The 19431-nt window shown below is 48.0% G+C and overlaps 1 protein-coding gene across 2 annotated transcripts in view; it reads right to left on the bottom strand.

The window, feature by feature from the left end:
• Window positions 1-19431, bottom strand: part of LOC115330291 (cyclin-G-associated kinase) — a 41867-nt gene that overhangs the window by 12463 nt on the left and 9973 nt on the right. For both annotated transcript variants that reach the window (XM_029992061.4, XM_042289462.1), the window contains 13 exons: window positions 17431-17683; window positions 16629-16681; window positions 13191-13462; window positions 11843-11976; window positions 8270-8386; window positions 7485-7565; window positions 7247-7349; window positions 6467-6546; window positions 5296-5480; window positions 3598-3719; window positions 2519-2770; window positions 1692-1916; window positions 889-1141 (listed from right to left, as the gene is read on the bottom strand). In XM_029992061.4, coding sequence (XP_029847921.2) covers window positions 889-1141; window positions 1692-1916; window positions 2519-2770; window positions 3598-3719; window positions 5296-5480; window positions 6467-6546; window positions 7247-7349; window positions 7485-7565; window positions 8270-8386; window positions 11843-11976; window positions 13191-13462; window positions 16629-16681; window positions 17431-17683 — 2130 coding nt within the window. The remainder of the gene's footprint in view (window positions 1-888; window positions 1142-1691; window positions 1917-2518; window positions 2771-3597; window positions 3720-5295; window positions 5481-6466; window positions 6547-7246; window positions 7350-7484; window positions 7566-8269; window positions 8387-11842; window positions 11977-13190; window positions 13463-16628; window positions 16682-17430; window positions 17684-19431) is intronic.

Below are 19431 nucleotides of genomic sequence, written 5' to 3'. Positions count from 1 at the left end.
ACCGACGCCATGTTTGCCGATAGAAGCAGCCGGTCCGTGACCGACATGCAACGCGCGCAAACACTTCTCCTCGACCTGCGATTGGTCTGTCGTTGCTGCTGTTTGTTTCTTTGTTTGCAACGCAGCGGAGGGACGCACGCACGTGAACGACACGTGCGTGTGTCCCTCCGTCGCTATGGCAACTGAAGCCTCTCTCTTCGCTTCTTCCCGCTTCTTCGAGCAACCTCCTTGCCCCGCCAGTGCCGCTTGCGGCCAAAATTGAGGCTCGCGCCGTCAGCGCCGTTATGTCGCACAGGGAAGCGTGCTCGCTGCTCCGGTCGTCGGCGTGGTCGGCGGGCTGTGCCAGAAACCGCACTATAACCGGTATTTCCCTTCGTGCGCCTGCATTTTAAGCGGTATGTAATTACATGGAGTTCTATGGGAGGCGAACCGGTGGTTTAAAAAAACCGCATTATACCCGGTCCTGCACTATAAGCGGTTACGTTGTAAGTGGTCTATACTGTAAACACCACCAGCATATTTCACGGCAATTGAGTGAGTGGTTCAAGAGTTGATATTCCCAGGTACTAGTGTCCTCCCTCAACGAGAAACGCCGTCAGTGCGACGACCCATCACCGCATTCTATTAGTGGCTTGTTCAAAGCGAGGCCGAAATTGCGATACCACTTTCCGGTTGCCAGACTCCCAGCAGTGCTGGATAGACCGGTGGCTCTCAGCCCCCTTGTTGACACCGGCGCCACGCGTGGTCGCGTACCCAGCTCTCCCCATAGTGTCACGGAGAAGTTTAGCGACCGGTAGCATATAGAAGGACTTTGGCGTAGCTTATTTAATGCGCACAATGACAGCGTACCTATGCTTGTTCACCGACCGATAGCTCTCGCCGACTCACCCAGATCTGCAAAAGGGTCGTTCTTGCGCCCGAGGGCCTCAAGGTTCGGGGTTGAGGCGTTGCGCGTGAGGCCGCCCCCGCCAGGCCCAGGAGCACCTCCGGGGGCCGAGGGCACCAGGGGCACCCAGGTGCTGCCCGGAAAGAGGGTGTCCCAGGTTCCCGGCATGGTGTCATGCATCCCGGAGGCGGACGATGACGCCTGGCTGGCCACATTGAAGGCCGAAACACTGTTCGGGATACCGCCCTGCTTGTGCTGCGGGAGGAAAAGGCGCGGATGCGTCCGTACAGGTGAGGATGGGGCGCTCGAAACAATGTTCATTTCCCGGAGCAATGTTAGAGTGAAGCCACGAACAACGAACTTGCTAAAGACGTTTTAACGCGGGACGTGATTAATCAGCCGAATTCGACACAAATTTCGTGGAAAAAAACCGTCGTGTTGCAGCGTTACGTTCCAGTGCCAGATTTCACCGTTGCATTTCATACAGTCATGTACAATGAGACCATGATTCAGGAGATCACGTTACACCATAATATGACCTCTTAAAGTCGCATGACGTTACAGATACACAACCTGTGCCCAGCTCACTGCCCGGACAGGACACGTATGTGACAAAATGACCCCCCTCCCCCTCCCAACCTGTTCTTGACTTCTGGCAGCCAAATCTAGCACAGGACAGAAACAAGCTTAACTCAACGTGAAAACAACCTCGACCGCTCACGCTTTCCTTCGGTGTAGCTCAGTCGTAGACGATGCAAGTTTCCGGAGGTGTAGACACGAAGAGAATGTCAGAAATGAAACGAACCTGAGGCGTGTTCCCGGCGCTGAGGCTGCTGTTGGCCCAACCCGTGGCGACTGACGTTGCCGAGCTCGCGGTCCCGAAGGGGTCGAAAGGGTCGTCCCCCTTGGCAGCCCCGGAGGGGGACTTGGCCTCCAGGAGATTCACCGTGGGGACTGCGGTGCCTTTCCCCGCGAAGGGGTCGAAGGCAGGAGCTCCCGAGAGGTCACCGATCAACGGCTGCTGCGTCGGCTGTAAAGAAATTGAAGCGCCCCTTCGATCTATCACCCAAACATACCAGATTGACAAAGGAACGAAGCTGTGTAACTGGTTAGTGTCGTGGTCCGACATCACGCGACCCAATGTCAAGTTATGCCACGACTCGACACCCGACGTTACTACATCCGATGACACCATGACATTGTGAAAAACTCTGATGCAGTGCTCGTGCAATTCTCTTCTGTTACAGCAGCATGTTACAGTATGGGTTCTCAAACTGGGTTCTCAGGAACTCAGAGGTTCCCTCGTCACAGATTTCTCAACCGTATCTCCCCCAAGTGAAGCATTTTTTCTAGTTCAAACACTCCTTTTAGCAGGTCTGTGCCACTCACTGGTGCATAACTATCGACCAAACTATCCTCATTGTCTGTATCGTCGTTTACGAGGTACGTAACCTTTCGCGCCACTTTAAACGGGTCGACGACGGAACAGGAATGGGTTCCTGAACCGCCATCGAAAACAAATTTATGGGGATCCCTCGAGCTTAAAGCAACACAATACATTCTGCGTCGAAAAAGGAAGACAGAGAGAGAGAGAATGCGGAAAGGGGGCAGGAAGCGACGGTCACAACGCACCCCATGATTGACAAGGAGGTCGAAGTTGGACGTGGGACGCGACCCCGGCGGAGCGCCGGTCGAGGGTGACGAACCAAGCAGATCGTCCACCGTGCTGTTCGGGCGGTCTGCAGGCGCCCCGTCGTCGATCGAGAAGCTCGCTAGGTTCAGCAGGTCTACCTCCTTGGCCCGGGGTGGGCGCCGCGCCATTCCGTCGGCGGCCGCCGGAGCCGCTGCCTCCAGCCGGTCCTTGGCGCCTTCCCCCAACAAGTTCTGCACGGTAAACGACGGCGTTCTTACGCTCGGCGTCGACGTCTTTGTGTGAAGTCTAATCGAACGGCGCTGCGCCGTATCTAGCCTCGACAGTGCAAAGGAGAGCTGTGGCAAGTGGCTCTGGTAGCACCGTCGAAGCTACGGACGACACGGCACCATTCGATTCGAACCACTACTTGCACGCCCCTAATGTCAAAGCCAGCATAGTTTCTGCGGCGCCGACAAATTAATCCACCGATCTTCACCACAGCGTGCAAAGAGGTGATGGTGACAGCTCTTATTTTGCAGTGTTAAGCACACTTTTATGCACATTCCCTCATTATCTGCTCCAGTGGCTCTCAAATGGGGGTCTGCGAACCCTCCGGGGGTTTGCGAAGGTAATCTCGGGGTCCGCAAAGCCCTGCCTCATCAGTCAGGCCTGTCAATAAAGTTGTCTTTTTTTCTAATTGAGAAGAAACATTTCAATTTTCGGGTGAGTTTTCTCGTGTGTATGTCAATGAGACAAGTCCACTTCACACTAGCCTTCAGTTATATCCATTTATTAAATCATTATCATAACTAACCTATACCTTTCCCTTCCCCTCACCATGAACAGGGTCCTCTATCATGGAGTGCCGATCCACAAAGCATAGATGGTCGAGAACCACCGATCTCCTCAATCACACACAACACGGCTTTGTGGTCAGTTAAGTATGTAGAACGGGAAGCACACTCACCCCATGGTTCAACTTCCGTACCTAAGACTAAAGCTATATGGGTTTCGTAGCAAGTGGTGGTCTGCTTTACATCTCGTAGTGCAAGCAAACAGAGTTCTCAATGGAACTTACCTCGGCCGACGTGACGGGGCTGACGACGTCCCCTTCCGAGCGCTGCGGAGACGTCTCCCTGCTTGGCAGGCTGGGGGTGGCAGGAGGGGGAGGCCGGGGAGGAACGTTCCTCGAGAAGTGGCCTGCGAAAGCAACGGAGCATCAGGGGCTGCCACGTGGCTGACGTCCACACCAGACAGTTAATTAAGAAAAGAACAACGTCCAATAAAGCTCTAAAAGAACCCTACTTTTCGAAGCCTACTCAACTCTTCTCTGCTTTTACGGTGGTCCATCTCTTCTTGAGTTGGTGATGTCTCGAAGCCCACAGACGTAGGCAGACGGTAATGTGCTGAGGGTTTTATCTATGTCTTCTGGTGTAGTCTGTATGTGCCACGATTCCAAGAATTGTCTGTCGGGGGTTAGTTTCAATGTTGAGAATCCTCAACGTTAAAAGGGAGGGGCTTATATGCTTGAACCCTCCCTCCCTCCCTCCTTTCCTTTCCTTTCCCTTCCCTTCCCTTCCCTTCCCTTCCCTTCCCCTCCCCTCCCCTCCCCTCCCCAAACCTAAATCCAGCCAACCCATTTAGCCATCTCAGCACCCACTCCCAAAAAAGTTCCTGGCTACACCAAAGGTTCCCAACCAGGGCTTAGTCGGATGTCCTCCTTTTTTAATCAATCCACCCAACCAGACAGATCTCTGCTGAACGTTCACATTCAAAACAGTTAATTGGCGAGGAAGGACAATCACATTAATGACCGCCATTGCACTGCACCTCTAATTGGATTCAAGCTTGCGCTAAAATACCGTGTCGGCTGTGATAAGAAGTTGATCCTTTGCTTTGTGGTTAACCAGAAGACTGTCGTCGTCCTGTATGCACTGCTAACACAGTTTTTCTTGTGAAACGAACGGCTCTCCCAGAAAGCCAGTAGTGTAGCCCAAAGAAATTCAGTGCGAGAGATGGAAATGATGACTAGGGAAGGCTGATTTCACATCAATTATCACCTCGAAAATAAACGCTCAACTTCTATGTTTCTCCCCTTCTCCGAATTTCCAGAAATACAGATATAGAACCCCAAACAAACGACCCCACTTATGACACACCCTTATCCCGGAAGACAAAACGGAAGGTCATTCCGTCTCTCGAACTGAAAACAAAAAGGGTTGGTTGTTGTGCAACAGAGCACTACGACGCCCCGCCTGGCGATCGCATCAATTGTAGACCTTCTTTGACAGCCACGTGATTCCGACTGTGGCCCCATCGAGTACATCCAGCGTTACTAAATCCATTTGGTTGCGGGACTTTGAGTAGATGCTGGACAACGGATAGCACTTGAAGCCGCAACTGAAGTTTTGCAGCGGTAGAGCTGCCGGCACGTTTTTCAACGTCGTCTGCTATGGCTGCCGACGAAACGAGAACGGCAGGGCGTGTCGTTGGAACGCTCGGTCTCTAACACCTGCTCCACACATTAACTAGTCTATAATGTTACGACACTGCTACCGGCTTACAGATGGTAGCATGACGACGGCGACGCACTAGGCACGAAGTGTGGGACTGCTCTCGGGCGCTGGCAGAAGCGAGCGATCGCGACACCGCCCCTTCTAGCCCACCGCAGCGGAGTTCCACAACCGATTAGATCTAATAACGTCGGTTAGAGTGTCCCCACTCGAAAACTTCGCCGACGTGCGCCATCTTGGACGAAACTGGGGCCCCGACTCACTGACGCAGGCCTCCATTTCGTCGTCGGTGCTGAAGAGCAGCATGGCGTTGGTCTCCAGGTGCTCCAGGTCGGCCCAGAGCCCGTTGGTGAGCTTGGGGCTGGGCGTGTCCCCCAGCTGCACGTCCAGCACCACCGTGAAGCCCTCCGGGTAGCGGTCCAGCTCCTCGATGCCGTCCATTTCGTGCCTGCCGAGCGGGGGACGAGATGCGAAGTTGCCATTGTAACTGTGCTCGGGTGCCAGTGTCGCTACTATACGTAGAAAAAAAAAATGTTTACAAGTTCGATCGTGCTGACAAAGAGTGGTGAGAGCAGAATGTGTGAAGATCTGCTTCCATGTGATATCTGTGGCCGTTTGCTCGGTGGGCAAAGTTTAGGGTTCAGGCATGGAAGCGGAAGTAGACGGCGGGGAGGTGAGATCGAGTGTGTTCCCGCCTCTCTTTCGCCGCACTTTCAATGGGCGGAATGTGAGCAAAAAGAGTTTCGAATAGGGACTTAACGCAGACGGACGATTTTCTCCGGGGTCTAATATTTTTATGAGCCTTATGTGAAAAGTATGTTTTTAGATCGCAATTTGGACGAAGTTTTTAAACAGTGTGACTACAGTCATTTTTAGACAGAATACGTTTGCTCAAAAATAAACTCAGAAAATGCAGAACTCTACACGTTTCCACGATTCTACCGCACAGTTTTTTTCGCCACAATCGGTGCCCAAAAACTACATGTGCGTTACTATCAAAACCAAAAACTGGTTTTGATAGTAAAATCTAAAACGTATGAATATAAAAAAAAAAATATATATATACCCTATATAGGGTGGGGGTTAGTGCCACTAAATAAGCTATGCTTCAGAGTAACGACACTTGGCCATATTGTGTCTTAAAATCATGGTTGCCAGTTATCTGAAGCTTTATCTAAATTCACAGGAAATGTTTTTCCGCCCTCCACAAATGATTAAACAGTTCGATACATAGAGAATCAATATTACATAAATTCCCTAACATTGAATCTAATGCTGAGGAAGTCGCACCTTTAAATCATGACGATCGGCAGTTGTGTATGCTCTGCACAGGCCCCAAAATGGGGGCGCCCACAACAATGTCGGGAAACGGAGTGTTGATACTCTAAGCGCAGCTCATTTAGTGGCTCTAGTGGGGATAAAACTGGCACTGACCTGCAGAAGGTGATTTGCTTGGCTCCCGGGGCAATGAATCCAGAGTACAGTTGAATCTGGCAGATTTTTACAGGCATCACCTGCAGGAAACAACGTCGCCATCGTCGACAAAAGTCGTCGAGAGACGCTGGCCGACGGACACCTCAACACCCGCCCTCGGCGTCGCAGTCATGCTCCCACAAAGACTACCTTAAACAACTATGACACGGGTTTAGAAATACATTGGCTTTAAAACTATTGCTTATGCATGACCTTGAAAGAACGCTTCTCCGTACTTCTAGAAGATTTGAGTGTACTCTTACCCCTAGTGTAGAAGAAGCGTGGCCTTGCCTACTCACTCTCTCTCGCAGTATCGCTCCACCCAGCTGTCACACTGACGTGCGACAATCACTGCTAAAAATTTAATGCTCGTTCTTGTTTCCTTTTTTTTTTTTTGTGGCACAAGTTTGCGATAAAAGCTAACTACGCTTTTTCTCAATGTGATCATGCTCCTGCTCATTCTTGTGCACAGAAAGAAAGATTGAGGTGAAGAAAGGAAGGTGGTTCATCGGTTCGGCGAGTGCAAAGCTTTTCTGCTCAGAGGCGGACGGAATAACATGTAATATGTGGTTGAATGTAAAAAACAAATCTCTTTCTAGTTTTTTTTTTTTTTTTTAAGGTTATGTTACGTAACACGAAGTCTTTCGCTGAACACAATTATATCTGTCAACACGCTCAGATCTCGTCACACAAACTTCACCGAAAATTCTTTGGAAAATTCAGCCGGGGTTGTGGGCCCACCTTGCCAAAGGACGACCTCGCATGGTAGACGGCAACAGTGAGGTCTCCGGCCGCAGCGACGTTGAGCGGTATCGTCACCTGCTTTTCCGTGAAGTTGTGGTGCCTTTGCGATGAAACCGAGAAGCAAAATCAATCACCAACTTCGTCAATCACCAAGTTTGTCAATTTACAAATTGGACAATGGCGATAACGCCGCGATCGATGGGGGTCGCGACGGAACCGAGAAAAGTGTGCTTACGGAATGCGGTCGTATTCCTGGCAGGTAGTCTGCAACCGCTCTTCTCCGAGGTAGACTTCGACGAAGGGCCGACATCCGTCCCTGCAAAATGGTGACATTCCAGATAGAAGACCAGATTGGATTTGGATTGGATTGGATTGTGGAGGCTTAAGACAACCCCTCAGGTGGGAGTTGGAATGGACCTGTTCCAATGACGCCAGCTAACCAGACACTGTTGAATGTGCATTTAGACAGCAATCATTTTTAGTTTTCGTCGATGGACGTCTTCTGCCTGTGCGTTTTGTAAAAAGGAAGTCCTAGAGGGGCCCTCCAGGTGATAACTTTACGAGTTAATTATGTTTGCAAAGGTATCACTTGCAATGTCTGACCAGCAATGTTTGTTTGCACTTTACAGCTGAAATTGGTAGAAAGATAGTGGAAATTTCACTTTATGATGAACACAAAAACTCTATACTTGAGCAGGTAACTCTATATGCAGCATGTGCTAACCCTTCTGTAGTCCAAACTTCAAGCAGACAACCCAATCAGAAGAGTCAACATGCCTGTAAGAACCAGCCTTTTTGAAACGTCTAGTTAAACTGACAAAGGGGCTAGCTCCTATTACTCAAAGACGGCTACAGTCCTAGTATGCCTTTTCACGCTTGGTTAAATTTGCAAATGATAAATAAACGTATATGTTTGCAGAAAACTAAGGCTGAGCTGACAGAACCCTATAACACCATGACGTCATTGTCATTGACTACGCTGGCTTTTGTATATTAAAAACAAAAACAATGAGGACTCACTTGAGCTTTGTAAAGAGTGGCACAGGCTTCACGGTAACAGCAGAGATGTGCATAGGAAACCGATGCGGCAACACTGGCTGATTCTTGGAAACCATCTGGGAGAGGTACCGAATATACCTGCAAGGTCGTACAAAAAAGGAACGCTGCTTCAACAACACAAGCAAACCCACACAAAGAGAAGAAGCACAATCGGTTGCATGAATACTTTGATACACAGGGAGGTTCCGGGAAGAAAAAATAGAGTTTTTTCGGCCCAGGTAAATAAGCTACAGTAATCCCTCATTATAACGAAATCGCTTCACTTGAATGATCACTTTTATCGAAGTTCAACATCGTCCCGACCGAAATGCACGGATTTCTAACCGGATTATTCTAAGTGTATCGGCGGCCGACCACGCTTATTACGAAGGCCGCAATGCCGAAAGCATGCATGACTACATGGAGGTGCATGGGAAACCCTTGTGTTCCCTCCCCCTTCTTCATTGAGGCAAACAGCAAACCGGGAAAACAGAGTAAACGGGCGACGGAGGGCAGAGCGCGCACAACTGGCAGAGAGCCGCTTCCGATGCTCATGCGCCGATGCAGGAAAGCGGGCACGGAGCAGCAAGAGCAGCGTCAACGTTCTGACGCTACTCACGGTGCTCGCAGCTGATGCTGCCCGACTGCTGACAGAATCAGGTCAAGGGAGCAATAGAACCCGGAGGAGATCATCCCTTCGAAAGCCCCCGATGCATGCACCTGTGGCGTACTACATGCACACGTGCGTCGTATGAGGAATTGGACGTGTTTACCGAAAGTCGCTTAGGTCTGCGAGGTTGAGAAAAATGGCCAGCCTAAGTCCTAAATGGCCATAGGATTCGACATTGCAGCATCGGCTGTTCGACACTGTCCACCACTTTGCGGAACAAGCAAGGCATATTGGACGGGTTCGAGAAGTTTCTCATACAGGAGAAAGCGCGCCTGCGACCCGAAGGTGAAAGATTGCCAACAGCTTTGTGCACAACAGATGTTTTCTTGTGAGCATGCTAGCCAAGCCAGCGTACAATTTCCATTGCTGCAACAATCTCTACAGGAGTGCAAAGCCACCGAGGACAACTTTGATCCCTTCGTGCTTGTCGATGCAGTTGTTGCTGTTATTGCTCCTGCCACAGATGCTGCGATCATAGACCTTGCGTGCAGCCAGGGTAAACACGAAGCGACGTCAGAGAGGCACCTCGGGAAACACCGACGACTGTGGATATGTGAAACATTTTACGGATGCTTCGAAACAAAGTGGAGTGCAGCGGCGGTGACAGTGTTCCTGCGATGCTTGAAGCAGTTCGAGGAGAACTGATGGCCGGATGAAATTATCGGCAAACTCCACTTAATTATCTTTTTCCTCAGTAAAGCTGCCGCGGGATGTTCATAACCAAGGTTTGTTTGATTAAATATACGGTCTCATTTTTCCACAATATTCTTATCCACCTTCCACCTTCAAGGCTGCTGGCACAGTTTTTTTGGCTAGATCGCTTTTATCGAATTACCACTTAAATTGAATTTTTTTGCCGTCCCGTCAACTTTGTTATAACAAGAGATTAGTACTGCATGCATTACAAAAAGCTAAAACTCAGTGAGATTTTGACGTTAGTGGTTGGGGTGGAACGCAAAGATTTCAGAACATGACATTTACCTGGAACAAAAAATGGCAGTTTGATACTTTAGACCCATGTTACGGATAAAAAAAAAACAGGAAGCATGATGGCCAAAAAAACATGCTTTTCGTTTAAGGCTCGTCAAATTATGAGGCGCTGGAGAAATGCAGCCTTCTGCGTCAAGTCCTTATTTCAAACTCTTTTTGTTCGCCTTCCGCCCATAGAAAAGCATGCGGGAATTGCCTTAGAACGCGCCTGGCATCGCTGCCAATTTGACAAGCCTTAAACGAAAACCATGTTTTTTGGCCATCCCGCTTCCCGTTTTTTTTATCCGTAACATGGGTCTAAGGTATCAAACTGCCCAAAAAATAACTAAGGAAAAATTACTTCTTTTTTTTAGCAAGTTCACGTTTACCTATGCCTAATATCGTCAAAACAAGAACTGACATTGCGGTCGCTCGTGGAATTTATATTAGTGAAAAACACTTATCAGCAAGAAAAAAAATGTTTTTTTCTTTCTTGCTGATAAGTGTTTTTACAGGGAAATAGATGCTACAGGCAGCAACAATGTCATTTACTTGTTTTGACGATATTAGGCCAAGATGGATGTCGGCTCATGGAGAAATTTCCTTTTTCTCAAGTATCATTTGATCCAGGTAACGTCATGCTCTCAAAATTGCGCGTTCTATCCCAACTGCTAACGCCACATTCTCGTGGAGTTCAAGCTTTCTGCGATGCATGGTTTATTTACCTAGGGCAAAAAACATGTTTCTTTTTTCTCAGGAACTCCCCGTACTACAGCAAGCAATTGCGTCCGCTCCTCGCGCAGCGGGCAAACAGCGAGAGCAAGCTGCCAAGCTCTAATTGGAGGACTGCTGCATGTGGGTGCTGGAACAATCCTTCTCTGCTGCCATCTGGTTTCTTACAGTTCTTTGCACGAGAGGACTTTGCCTTCAAAAAAGGGAAGAGAACATGCCTCAAAAGGAACATTGTTTTTGTCAACTGACAACTACCAGAGGCACTACAACACACAAGGAACTCTCACTGCCGAGACATTGTTCACCCACTAAAAAAATGATGTCCGCCGGAGAGGAGCTTGATTGCACACGTGAACAAACACCCTCAATTCCTATTGTGCTTCCTCTTTCACGCACAAAGAGACGCGCTTCGGCTGATTTGCTCTCCGTATAGCGGGAAGCAATTATATCTGCTATAAAATGTATGGCAAATTGCTAGTCAATTATGTTGCAGACGTGAAACGTTCTAGCATCACAAACGTTTAGCGAGGCGCCGAGTTTCCATACTCCAGATGCCTACGTTCACGGCAATCTTCGTCAGATAGTTTAACGGTTGCCATGTGTACACTTGATGGTTGTTCCTCTAGCTCAAGACAGGTTAAGAGTAAAGTGGAAACTCCCCCCACCTCTTTTCGCCTTAGCAGATCTAACACCGGAGAGGAGGCCACCTCCTCTCCAGCATTCGCTCCTTCATTGGGGAGAGAGGTTGGAGGAGCTACCTCTCAACTCTTAACCGATCACCAATTATAGAATGAAGCAATACAACCACTAATCGGGCTGATAAACCTGGCGATCTGAGCTTCCATACTCGGGAGCTCCTCTTCCTCAGTGCGTACAGGTGGTCGAGCTCCCCCTCGTCTACTCCCCTAGTCACGTGGCCTCCCCGTTAACCAACCAGCATCAGGCACCTCACTCCTCCTCTCCCACCTGCCAACCAATCAGTGCAGACTCTTGAGACCACGCTTTTATCCAGGCTTCAGTTTTGGACTTCACGAAACACCAAACACCTAGCCAAAAAATGTTTCACGCTCAAACAGTCTGCACCAGCTCTTTCTCGCAGCTCTCAGCAGCCCTTGCCGCTGTCCAATTCGGGCCACAGGCCCGTGCGACTCTAAAACAACGAGAGAAAAGGAGAAAACCAATACCTGAGCTGCGAGGGGAAGAGGGTGACGGGACACCGGCGCACGGCAAACATCTGCAGGGCTTCCTCGGGAGTGTCAAACAGGTGGCAGAAGACAAGGAATGCCGACACCAGCACGGCCGAGGAACACTTGCCGTCCTGAAAGAAGGAGAGCCCCCCGGGTCCATCGTCTGCCGAGAAGCCAGAAAGCCATTTTCCGGTTTCCTCCCCCCCAAGTCCGTCGCAGAAGCGCAGACGCAACACTTCTTAGGTACCAAAGCCATAGTGCTCGACTTTCCATGTCACCTAATAGAGGCGGGCGGCGGCCGGAAATTGCACATTATGTGTTATACTGTACGTTTGGGCTCTAAACGTGGAAATATCCGCACTTCGTTCGTTGAGCTGATTGCCAGCTACGTCGTTCTTCCTGTCTGTTCTGTACAGAATTGAACATGGTGTCAGAAGGCAGCCAGTAAGCTGCGAGCGACTATGGTCAACGATAGCCACGCTTCAAGCTCCCGACTCGCCGATGGTCGGCTGCGTCGGTACGTCCGGCCACAGCTGAGCCTCTGGTACGCAGTCGAGAACAAAGCCGGAGACCACGTCCTTTCAGATCAAACCGGCGGAGCCGTCTGGCCTTGCGAACCCAAACGATTGGATGACGTAAAAGAAGCAATATCTTTGTTACCGTACGGCATCGAGACACGAGGTCAGAAGCCAACCAAGTCATTGTGCTGAGTCACCCGACGGGAATTCAAGCAGAAGACGTGCTAAATGCATTCAAGCTCGGCGACGCAGAACGGAAAAAGTTTGCGGTAGCCTTCGGCAAGTTCGACACCCACTTCGTTCCCTGTCAGAACGTAATTTCTGAAAGAGCACACCTCAACGCTTGGGTTCCGCGAGACGGCAAGTCCGCAGAAGACTTAGTTGCGGCGTTGCATGTGCTGGTAGACAAGTGCAGTTACGGAGTCCTTTGAGAGGAGTCGAGATCGGCTCGTCGTTGCCCTCGAAGACAAAAAGGTGTCCGAGAAACTGCTGCTGCCCTATGGAAATCTAGACCATCTGAAAGCACCAACTGCACCGTACATGATCGAACACACGGGTGTCATGTCAGTAGATGGCTAGGAGACTTAAGTCCCAACCGAACAATGACGTAGCACTCAAGTCCAATCTCCTTCCTGCGCTGGCTTCCAGCTGGTGGTGTAGAAGAAGCAGCACTGTGGCCTCAATAACGCGAAATGCATTTTAGGGATGGTTTTTAAGCCTATAGAGCATCGCGAAATGTCGACACGAGATAGAGGAGGCAAATCAGGAAACTCGGACGAGACGTCATAGCCAGAAGGCGTTGGCACAACGGCAGCAACATGACTCACGAGGCAGTGGACGACGCAAACGTTGCGCGCGTCCTGGCAGAGGAAGCCCAGCATGCTGCGGCAGAGGGAGAAGAGCGTGTGGAGGGGCGGGGCCTTGCGGGGGAGCCAGCCCCGCTCGGTAACCTTGCACTCGAACTTGGCCGAGGAGTAGGCCCGCCCGGACACGTTGTAGATGGCATAGTGGCCTCGGTGGCGCGCGTCCAGCATGCCCCGCACGTCCTCCACGTGGTTGCGGTACGCAGACTCCAGCCCTTCCGCCGGGTACGACATCACTGCGACGGCCAAGCAGTCATTTACCAATCCATCAAGCAATTAAACCATCTTTTTTATCAATCAATCAATTTGGACATAACTTTATCAATCAAGCAATTCATTCATCAATCAATTTAGACAATTTTCTCAACCAATTCAGACATTACCTAATCAATCAATCAATTTAGACAATTCTATCAATCAAGCAATTCATCCATCAATTACTTCAGATATCATTTTATCGATCAATTTGTCAACAAATTAATAAGTAAATCAATTTATCTATTGATCAATAATTCCTAATTTCATTTATCGATCAATTCATCCATCCATATTGTGATCAAAAGGTTAGTTTGTCAATCAAGTCATCCTTCATTTCATTATCAGCAAATTCATTTATCACTCACTCAAATCATCCATCAATTAATAATGTATAAACAATTGTATCAATCAATTCATCCATCCATATTAAATCAATTATTTGGTTCATAAATCAATTCACACACTTTAATAAATTAATACACCAATCAATAAAATTGTACATCAAACAATTAATTAATCACAATCAATCATTTGATTTATTTATGGAACACAAAAATGACTGCATCTCTACGTGGTGAATGATGTTGATTGGGACGAAGCTCTGGTGGTGCTGATGATACTGATTTTATTGTTCATAGGCAGTGCTGATTTTTTTTTATTGCTCATGGGTAGTGCTGAGTTCCGGGTTGCGTTTCGACTTCATTACTGCTTTATGGTCGGTGAAATGCAGAGCCAGTGAGTGGTTCTTCTAGCGGATAAGCTTGGATCCGCTAGAAGCCGTGGGAACGCATCTCCACCGCTTAAGTCAACGGTCCATGTCAGAAGGAGAATGTGTGGTATGGAACATGGTTATATACACATTTGAGCATTTGACCGCAGCGCCCTCTTGTCTATAAACGTTGAGCCAATGCATGCAATGTTTAACACGATTATATACGCATTTGACCGCAGCACCCTCTCCTGTATAGACGTTGAGCGGCTACATGCAATGTTTCATCCATGACAGAAACCCCAGCTCTTGAGTTACTACCACATCTCAAGAGCCCCCTACTCGTCCCGCAGTCGTGGCCGAGTGGTTAAGGCGATTGACTAGAAATCCATTGGGGTCCCCCCCACAGGTTCGAATCCTGTCGACTGCACAAACATTTTTTTTTCTTTTTTTTAAGAAGACAGATGGGGTGGCAATCGATGTGAGCACGGACGCCGTACAAGGCTAGACCCTAAGGAGCTTCGCCCCTAAAATAAATGTTGTGATCCTTGTGTGCACTTTCTGATGAGCTCGTGATACCTGGACGCCACACTCCATTCGAGATACATGGGACGTGACAAATGGGAGGCATACGAGTTGGAGGACATCTGACAAGCTGTTTGTGGTTTGTGCTTCATACTATCAGGGGTGAGACAGGTGAAACACGTTTTGGAGCAATTTTTGGAGCAGAAAAATCTGGATTTTGGAGCAGCTTAGGAGCACAATATTCTCGTTTTGGAGCAGTAGTTTATGCATTCTGGAGCAACTTCGCAGCAAAAAAGTCTACAGCTTGGAGCAGAAAATGTTAGAGCAACTTATCAGCAATTTAAATCATAAAAAATCTAATATAAATCACATAAATCAGATTTTTATTTTTTTAATCAATATTTTTGTCGACCCTGGTTTTAATAAGACATCAGCGCCGATACACACCGAGATAAAATATAAAAGAAAAAAAAACGGGAAAGGCAAACGCGAGTTTCATGCGCATAGACAAGGACAGGAAACACAGGCTTGCTGCAAAGTTAGGTGGACACCAGGTACCTCAAGATTATACAAACTGGCGCCAAAGCGCAATTTTAGTGCAAAACCTTTTAAAGTGGTGATTCGAGAGCATGAACAGGGAAGCACGGTTTACTACAACCAGACATCAATCGGACGCTCATAGAAAGCACGTACAGATAAAACAAAAAAAAACTCCCCACAAAAGGGAGTCACAAAGTAAATAATGAATTGGTAGAAAGATTATGAGCAGCACATGCACGCTAAATACGGGTGTGTGACCGATTCATTCAATTGCCTACGCACTGGAAGCACGTGTGCGAAAACCGAAAGTACTCATGCCCACGGCGCCGTCCATTTTGACGAGATTACGGACACGAATGAACAATTACATAATGAAGGCGCTCAATAGCACTTTTAAGAAAAGGTTTACTCTCAAAACGAAAAAAATACTTAGGTTTGATCATCTTGATAGCCCAGGCACGTAGCCAGAATTTTGATTTCAAGGGGGGGGGGGGGAGGGGGGGCTTATGGCAAAATTCTGATGAGGGGGAGGGGAGAGAGGAGGCCCCAGCAAAATGAAAGCCCCCCCTCTGGCTACGTGCCTTTGATAGCCTGTGCGTCGTACCTCCCGCAGCCAGACAGCCAGACAGCAAGACAGTTTGACAGCACACCGTCCGCATGCAGTCAAAAATGACAGCGGAAAGTAGTAGGAAAATCGTGAAAAGACCATGTATAATAAATATAGAAGCATACTACAGCTGAAATCTTTGAATCTGGCGGTTGCTTGCGCCAGCCTGTACCCGTGCACTTTACTACAACAAGATTGAATGTTGCCAACCAAGCTCTCGTTTCCCGCTTAATCTAGCGTCGCCCAAACTTTTTTTCTTTTTTTAGTTTTTAGTTACTTTGGAGCAGTGTGGCGCAATTTCAACCGATTTCGCGTTTTTGGCACAACTAGGCGCAGAAAATTGGGTTTGTATCAAAATGGCGCAATTGGCACAGATGTCACACCCCAGTACTATATATAAAATGTTTTGTGCAAAAACATACATATGTATATATTTCTTTTTTTTTTTTTTTGGGGGGGGGGGGGGGGGGTTGTCACATCCTTTTAAGGTGCCTCTGGAAGTAGTTGTGGAAGCATCTGCATGTTTTGGCAGCTTACCCAACGAAGCTGCTGCGATCGGAAATTATTAATAAAAAATGTGTGCCAAATAACCAAAATTTTGTGGCTTGTTCGATGTTTTCATAGCAATGTAATGTTGCGAGTGCTCATTGATTCCATAGCTCATTGCAAAGAAAACTTGTGACCTTTTTAAAAAAGAAGCAGATTTCACATTCCTATGAGGTGCAATCAAGTGCAGTGCCCTCAGAGAAGGGAAGAGAGTCACCTGCAAGCCGGCTGGTGATGTAGTTGAAGTCCAAATCCGATTTTCCCATTGTTCTGAAAAAAAGAAAAAAAAAAGAAACAAACAAATAATGCTTTGAGAAAACATTAAAAAAAAAAAGCACTTCCTCACCAACCACTCGACAGGCCCAAACTTGCAAAGGAAGTTTGAAAAATATGTTACTGCCAAAACTAATATTGGTGGGGGTAAACAAAATCCTTGCAACACCAGTCGCTTCACACCAGCATAGCTGAGCTTCATTAGTTCTTAACTTTATTTGTCTTGGTACCCCTTGAGCCTGGATGCGTTACAAAAGGGAGGGGTGAAACAAAATACAAGACAGAAACATCATATCTGAACGAAATTGTCATAAAAAAATATTACTAGATTTACTAAGAAGTTTCTAGCTTTCAGCACTGTTGAACTTGCGTATTCTACAACTGTGTTAACTTGTTTCTCGTCGTTTTTGTTTTGCCATCTACATACCTTAGCCAGAGAAATAGATATATATAGATTAAATAGCGCTCTTTTCAGCCGCTCCGGCAGAGCAGGGGCAGAGCATTGAATTACTGACCGAGAGTTTGTTGGTTTGATTCCCGCCAAGGGACAAAGTGATTCTTGCACAGAAAACTGGCCGTGTTATCATGAAGCTCTTGGGCTTAGAAGCCAACCAACAAACACGTTCTGCTTTAAAATGAATGAGGAAAGAGAGAGGCACGAAAGAACTGAGAAAAATGAGTGAGAAAGAAATAAGATGGAGGGAGGGAAGGTGGAATATAAGAAGGAACGTGCATCCATCACTTACTGCTGGGCCATCTGCATGACCTTGGAAGAGGTGTCCCCCAGCCGCTTGAGCAGGCTTCCTGCGCCCCCACGGAGGGACGTCAGGAGGCCTGAGCTGCCCGCGCCCCAGCCCCCGGCTTCTGGCAGCTGGGTGTTTGCCGGTTGCTGCACGACCGGAGGCTGGCCCGACGCAAGGCCCGCGGGTGGTGCCGGCCTGGCGGGAGCTGGCCTCGTAGGCGCTGGCCTTGCGGGAGCCGGTCGCGTCGGCGCCGTCACTGAGTTGCCAGTGAGATGAAAAGAAAAAAAGCGTCATGTCTTCCTACCAGTGGGTGACGGCCACTCTGCCAATACCTTCCCAAACGTCTCTTTTCTTTTTCACTATAGTTTACTTCGTTTGCACAAAAACAATGGTTGTTTCTTAAAAGGCCCCTAACTGTCCACTATTTTTCCAAAAGAACCACCACTTGGGCTATGCTAGAGTTTCCCTATTCACTGCACTTGTTTGCAAACAAACTTGCTACAGCCTCCTTTTTAGCGGACACCGACACACTTCCGGTTTGTTTGTCTTTTTTTACCTTTGTTTTTGCCTACTTTTATTGAACATCGTGCTCAAAGCATATGTAGGTTCTTCAAAAAAAAAAAGTATCCCAAATATTGATACAACTGTAAACAGCATACAAATGACAAAGACAAGGAATTTGCAGACGGGGACAAGCGCTAGACTTCAACTGATAATTTAATAAAAGAAAAAACATCTAACTAACAATCCACATCACTTTCGCGTCGACACGAGCTTTAAAGACATAAGCATGAGGCAGCCTCCAAAAAACCTAAGTTTGACTGACGCATGTTGCGCCTTCTTTTCCTAGCAGTTCTGTTGCCGTTTTATTTTCCCCTTTTCCCAGAATCGCAATATACAGTCAAAACTTGGCTTACATATGCAAGTCACACAGTGTAAATGTAGATGCCCTCCCACAGTTGACCTCGGCGACAATGCGTGCTCACACTCTAGTTGTGGCCGTTGACACAACGGCCCATCTGTCTGGTGCATAATCAACCACAACTCAACGGGATTCAAAATGCCAGCCAGTGGTTCTCAAATAAGGGTTTGCACACCCCTTGGGGTCCCCGAAGGCCTCCTTAGGGTTCCCGCCGTCCTTGACTGTCAGTCAAGCCACGCAATAAAACTTCTTTTTTATTGACGCGGGCCATTTCGAAACGCTGAATAGAAGACCAAACCATATGTTCCTAGTGAATAGGGTTCATTAGTGCCACTGAATAAGCTACGCTTCAGAGTAACGTCACTTGGCCATATTGTGTCTTAAAATCATGGTTGCCAGTTATCTGAAGCTTTATCTGAAATCACAGGAAGCGCTTTTCCGCCCTCCACAAATGTTCAAACAGTTCGCGGCAGAGCAAAGCAATGTTACATAACCTTTCTAACACCGAACCGAATGCCGAGGAAGTCGCACTTTTGAATCATGACGATCGGCAGTTGCGTCTGCTCTGCATATGAGCCAAAATGGCGGCGCCCACAACAATGTCGGGGAACGGAGTGCCGATACTCTAAGCGTAGCTCATTTAGTGACTCTAGGGTTCATTATTCTCCGTTTCAAAGTTCAAAAGCTGGTTTGCATGCATTTAGTTGTTTTTCTTATTCACCCTTTTGTCATTTAGTCGTCTAAGGCACCCCTCCTCCCCCAATGGATGGGGTCTGCCATCACTTCTGCTGACCCAGTAGGGGTCCCCAAACATCAGTGGCCATCAACCAATGAGCTAAGCAGTCATACTGCTTAGCGAATACAGTCAGTGCGGGTCACTTTGTTCGCCTGACGGATTTTTTTTTATGTGAAAAGTTCTTTGGCTAGGTGTTTGGCATTTCGTAAAGCCCAGATAAAAGTGTGGCAGTGAGGCTCGACATAGATTGGTTGACGGGCGGAAGGGGGGAGTGAGGTGCCCAATGCTAATTGGTTAAGAGGGGTCATGTGACCAGGGGGTAGGTGAGGAGGAGCTCGACCATCTG

The sequence above is a fragment of the Ixodes scapularis genome, unplaced genomic scaffold (assembly GCF_016920785.2).
Source record: "Ixodes scapularis isolate PalLabHiFi unplaced genomic scaffold, ASM1692078v2 PGA_scaffold12__126_contigs__length_90152505, whole genome shotgun sequence".
In the NCBI taxonomy this organism is placed as follows: Eukaryota; Metazoa; Arthropoda; class Arachnida; order Ixodida; family Ixodidae; genus Ixodes; species Ixodes scapularis.
This window is presented reverse-complemented; position numbering and strand designations above follow the sequence as displayed.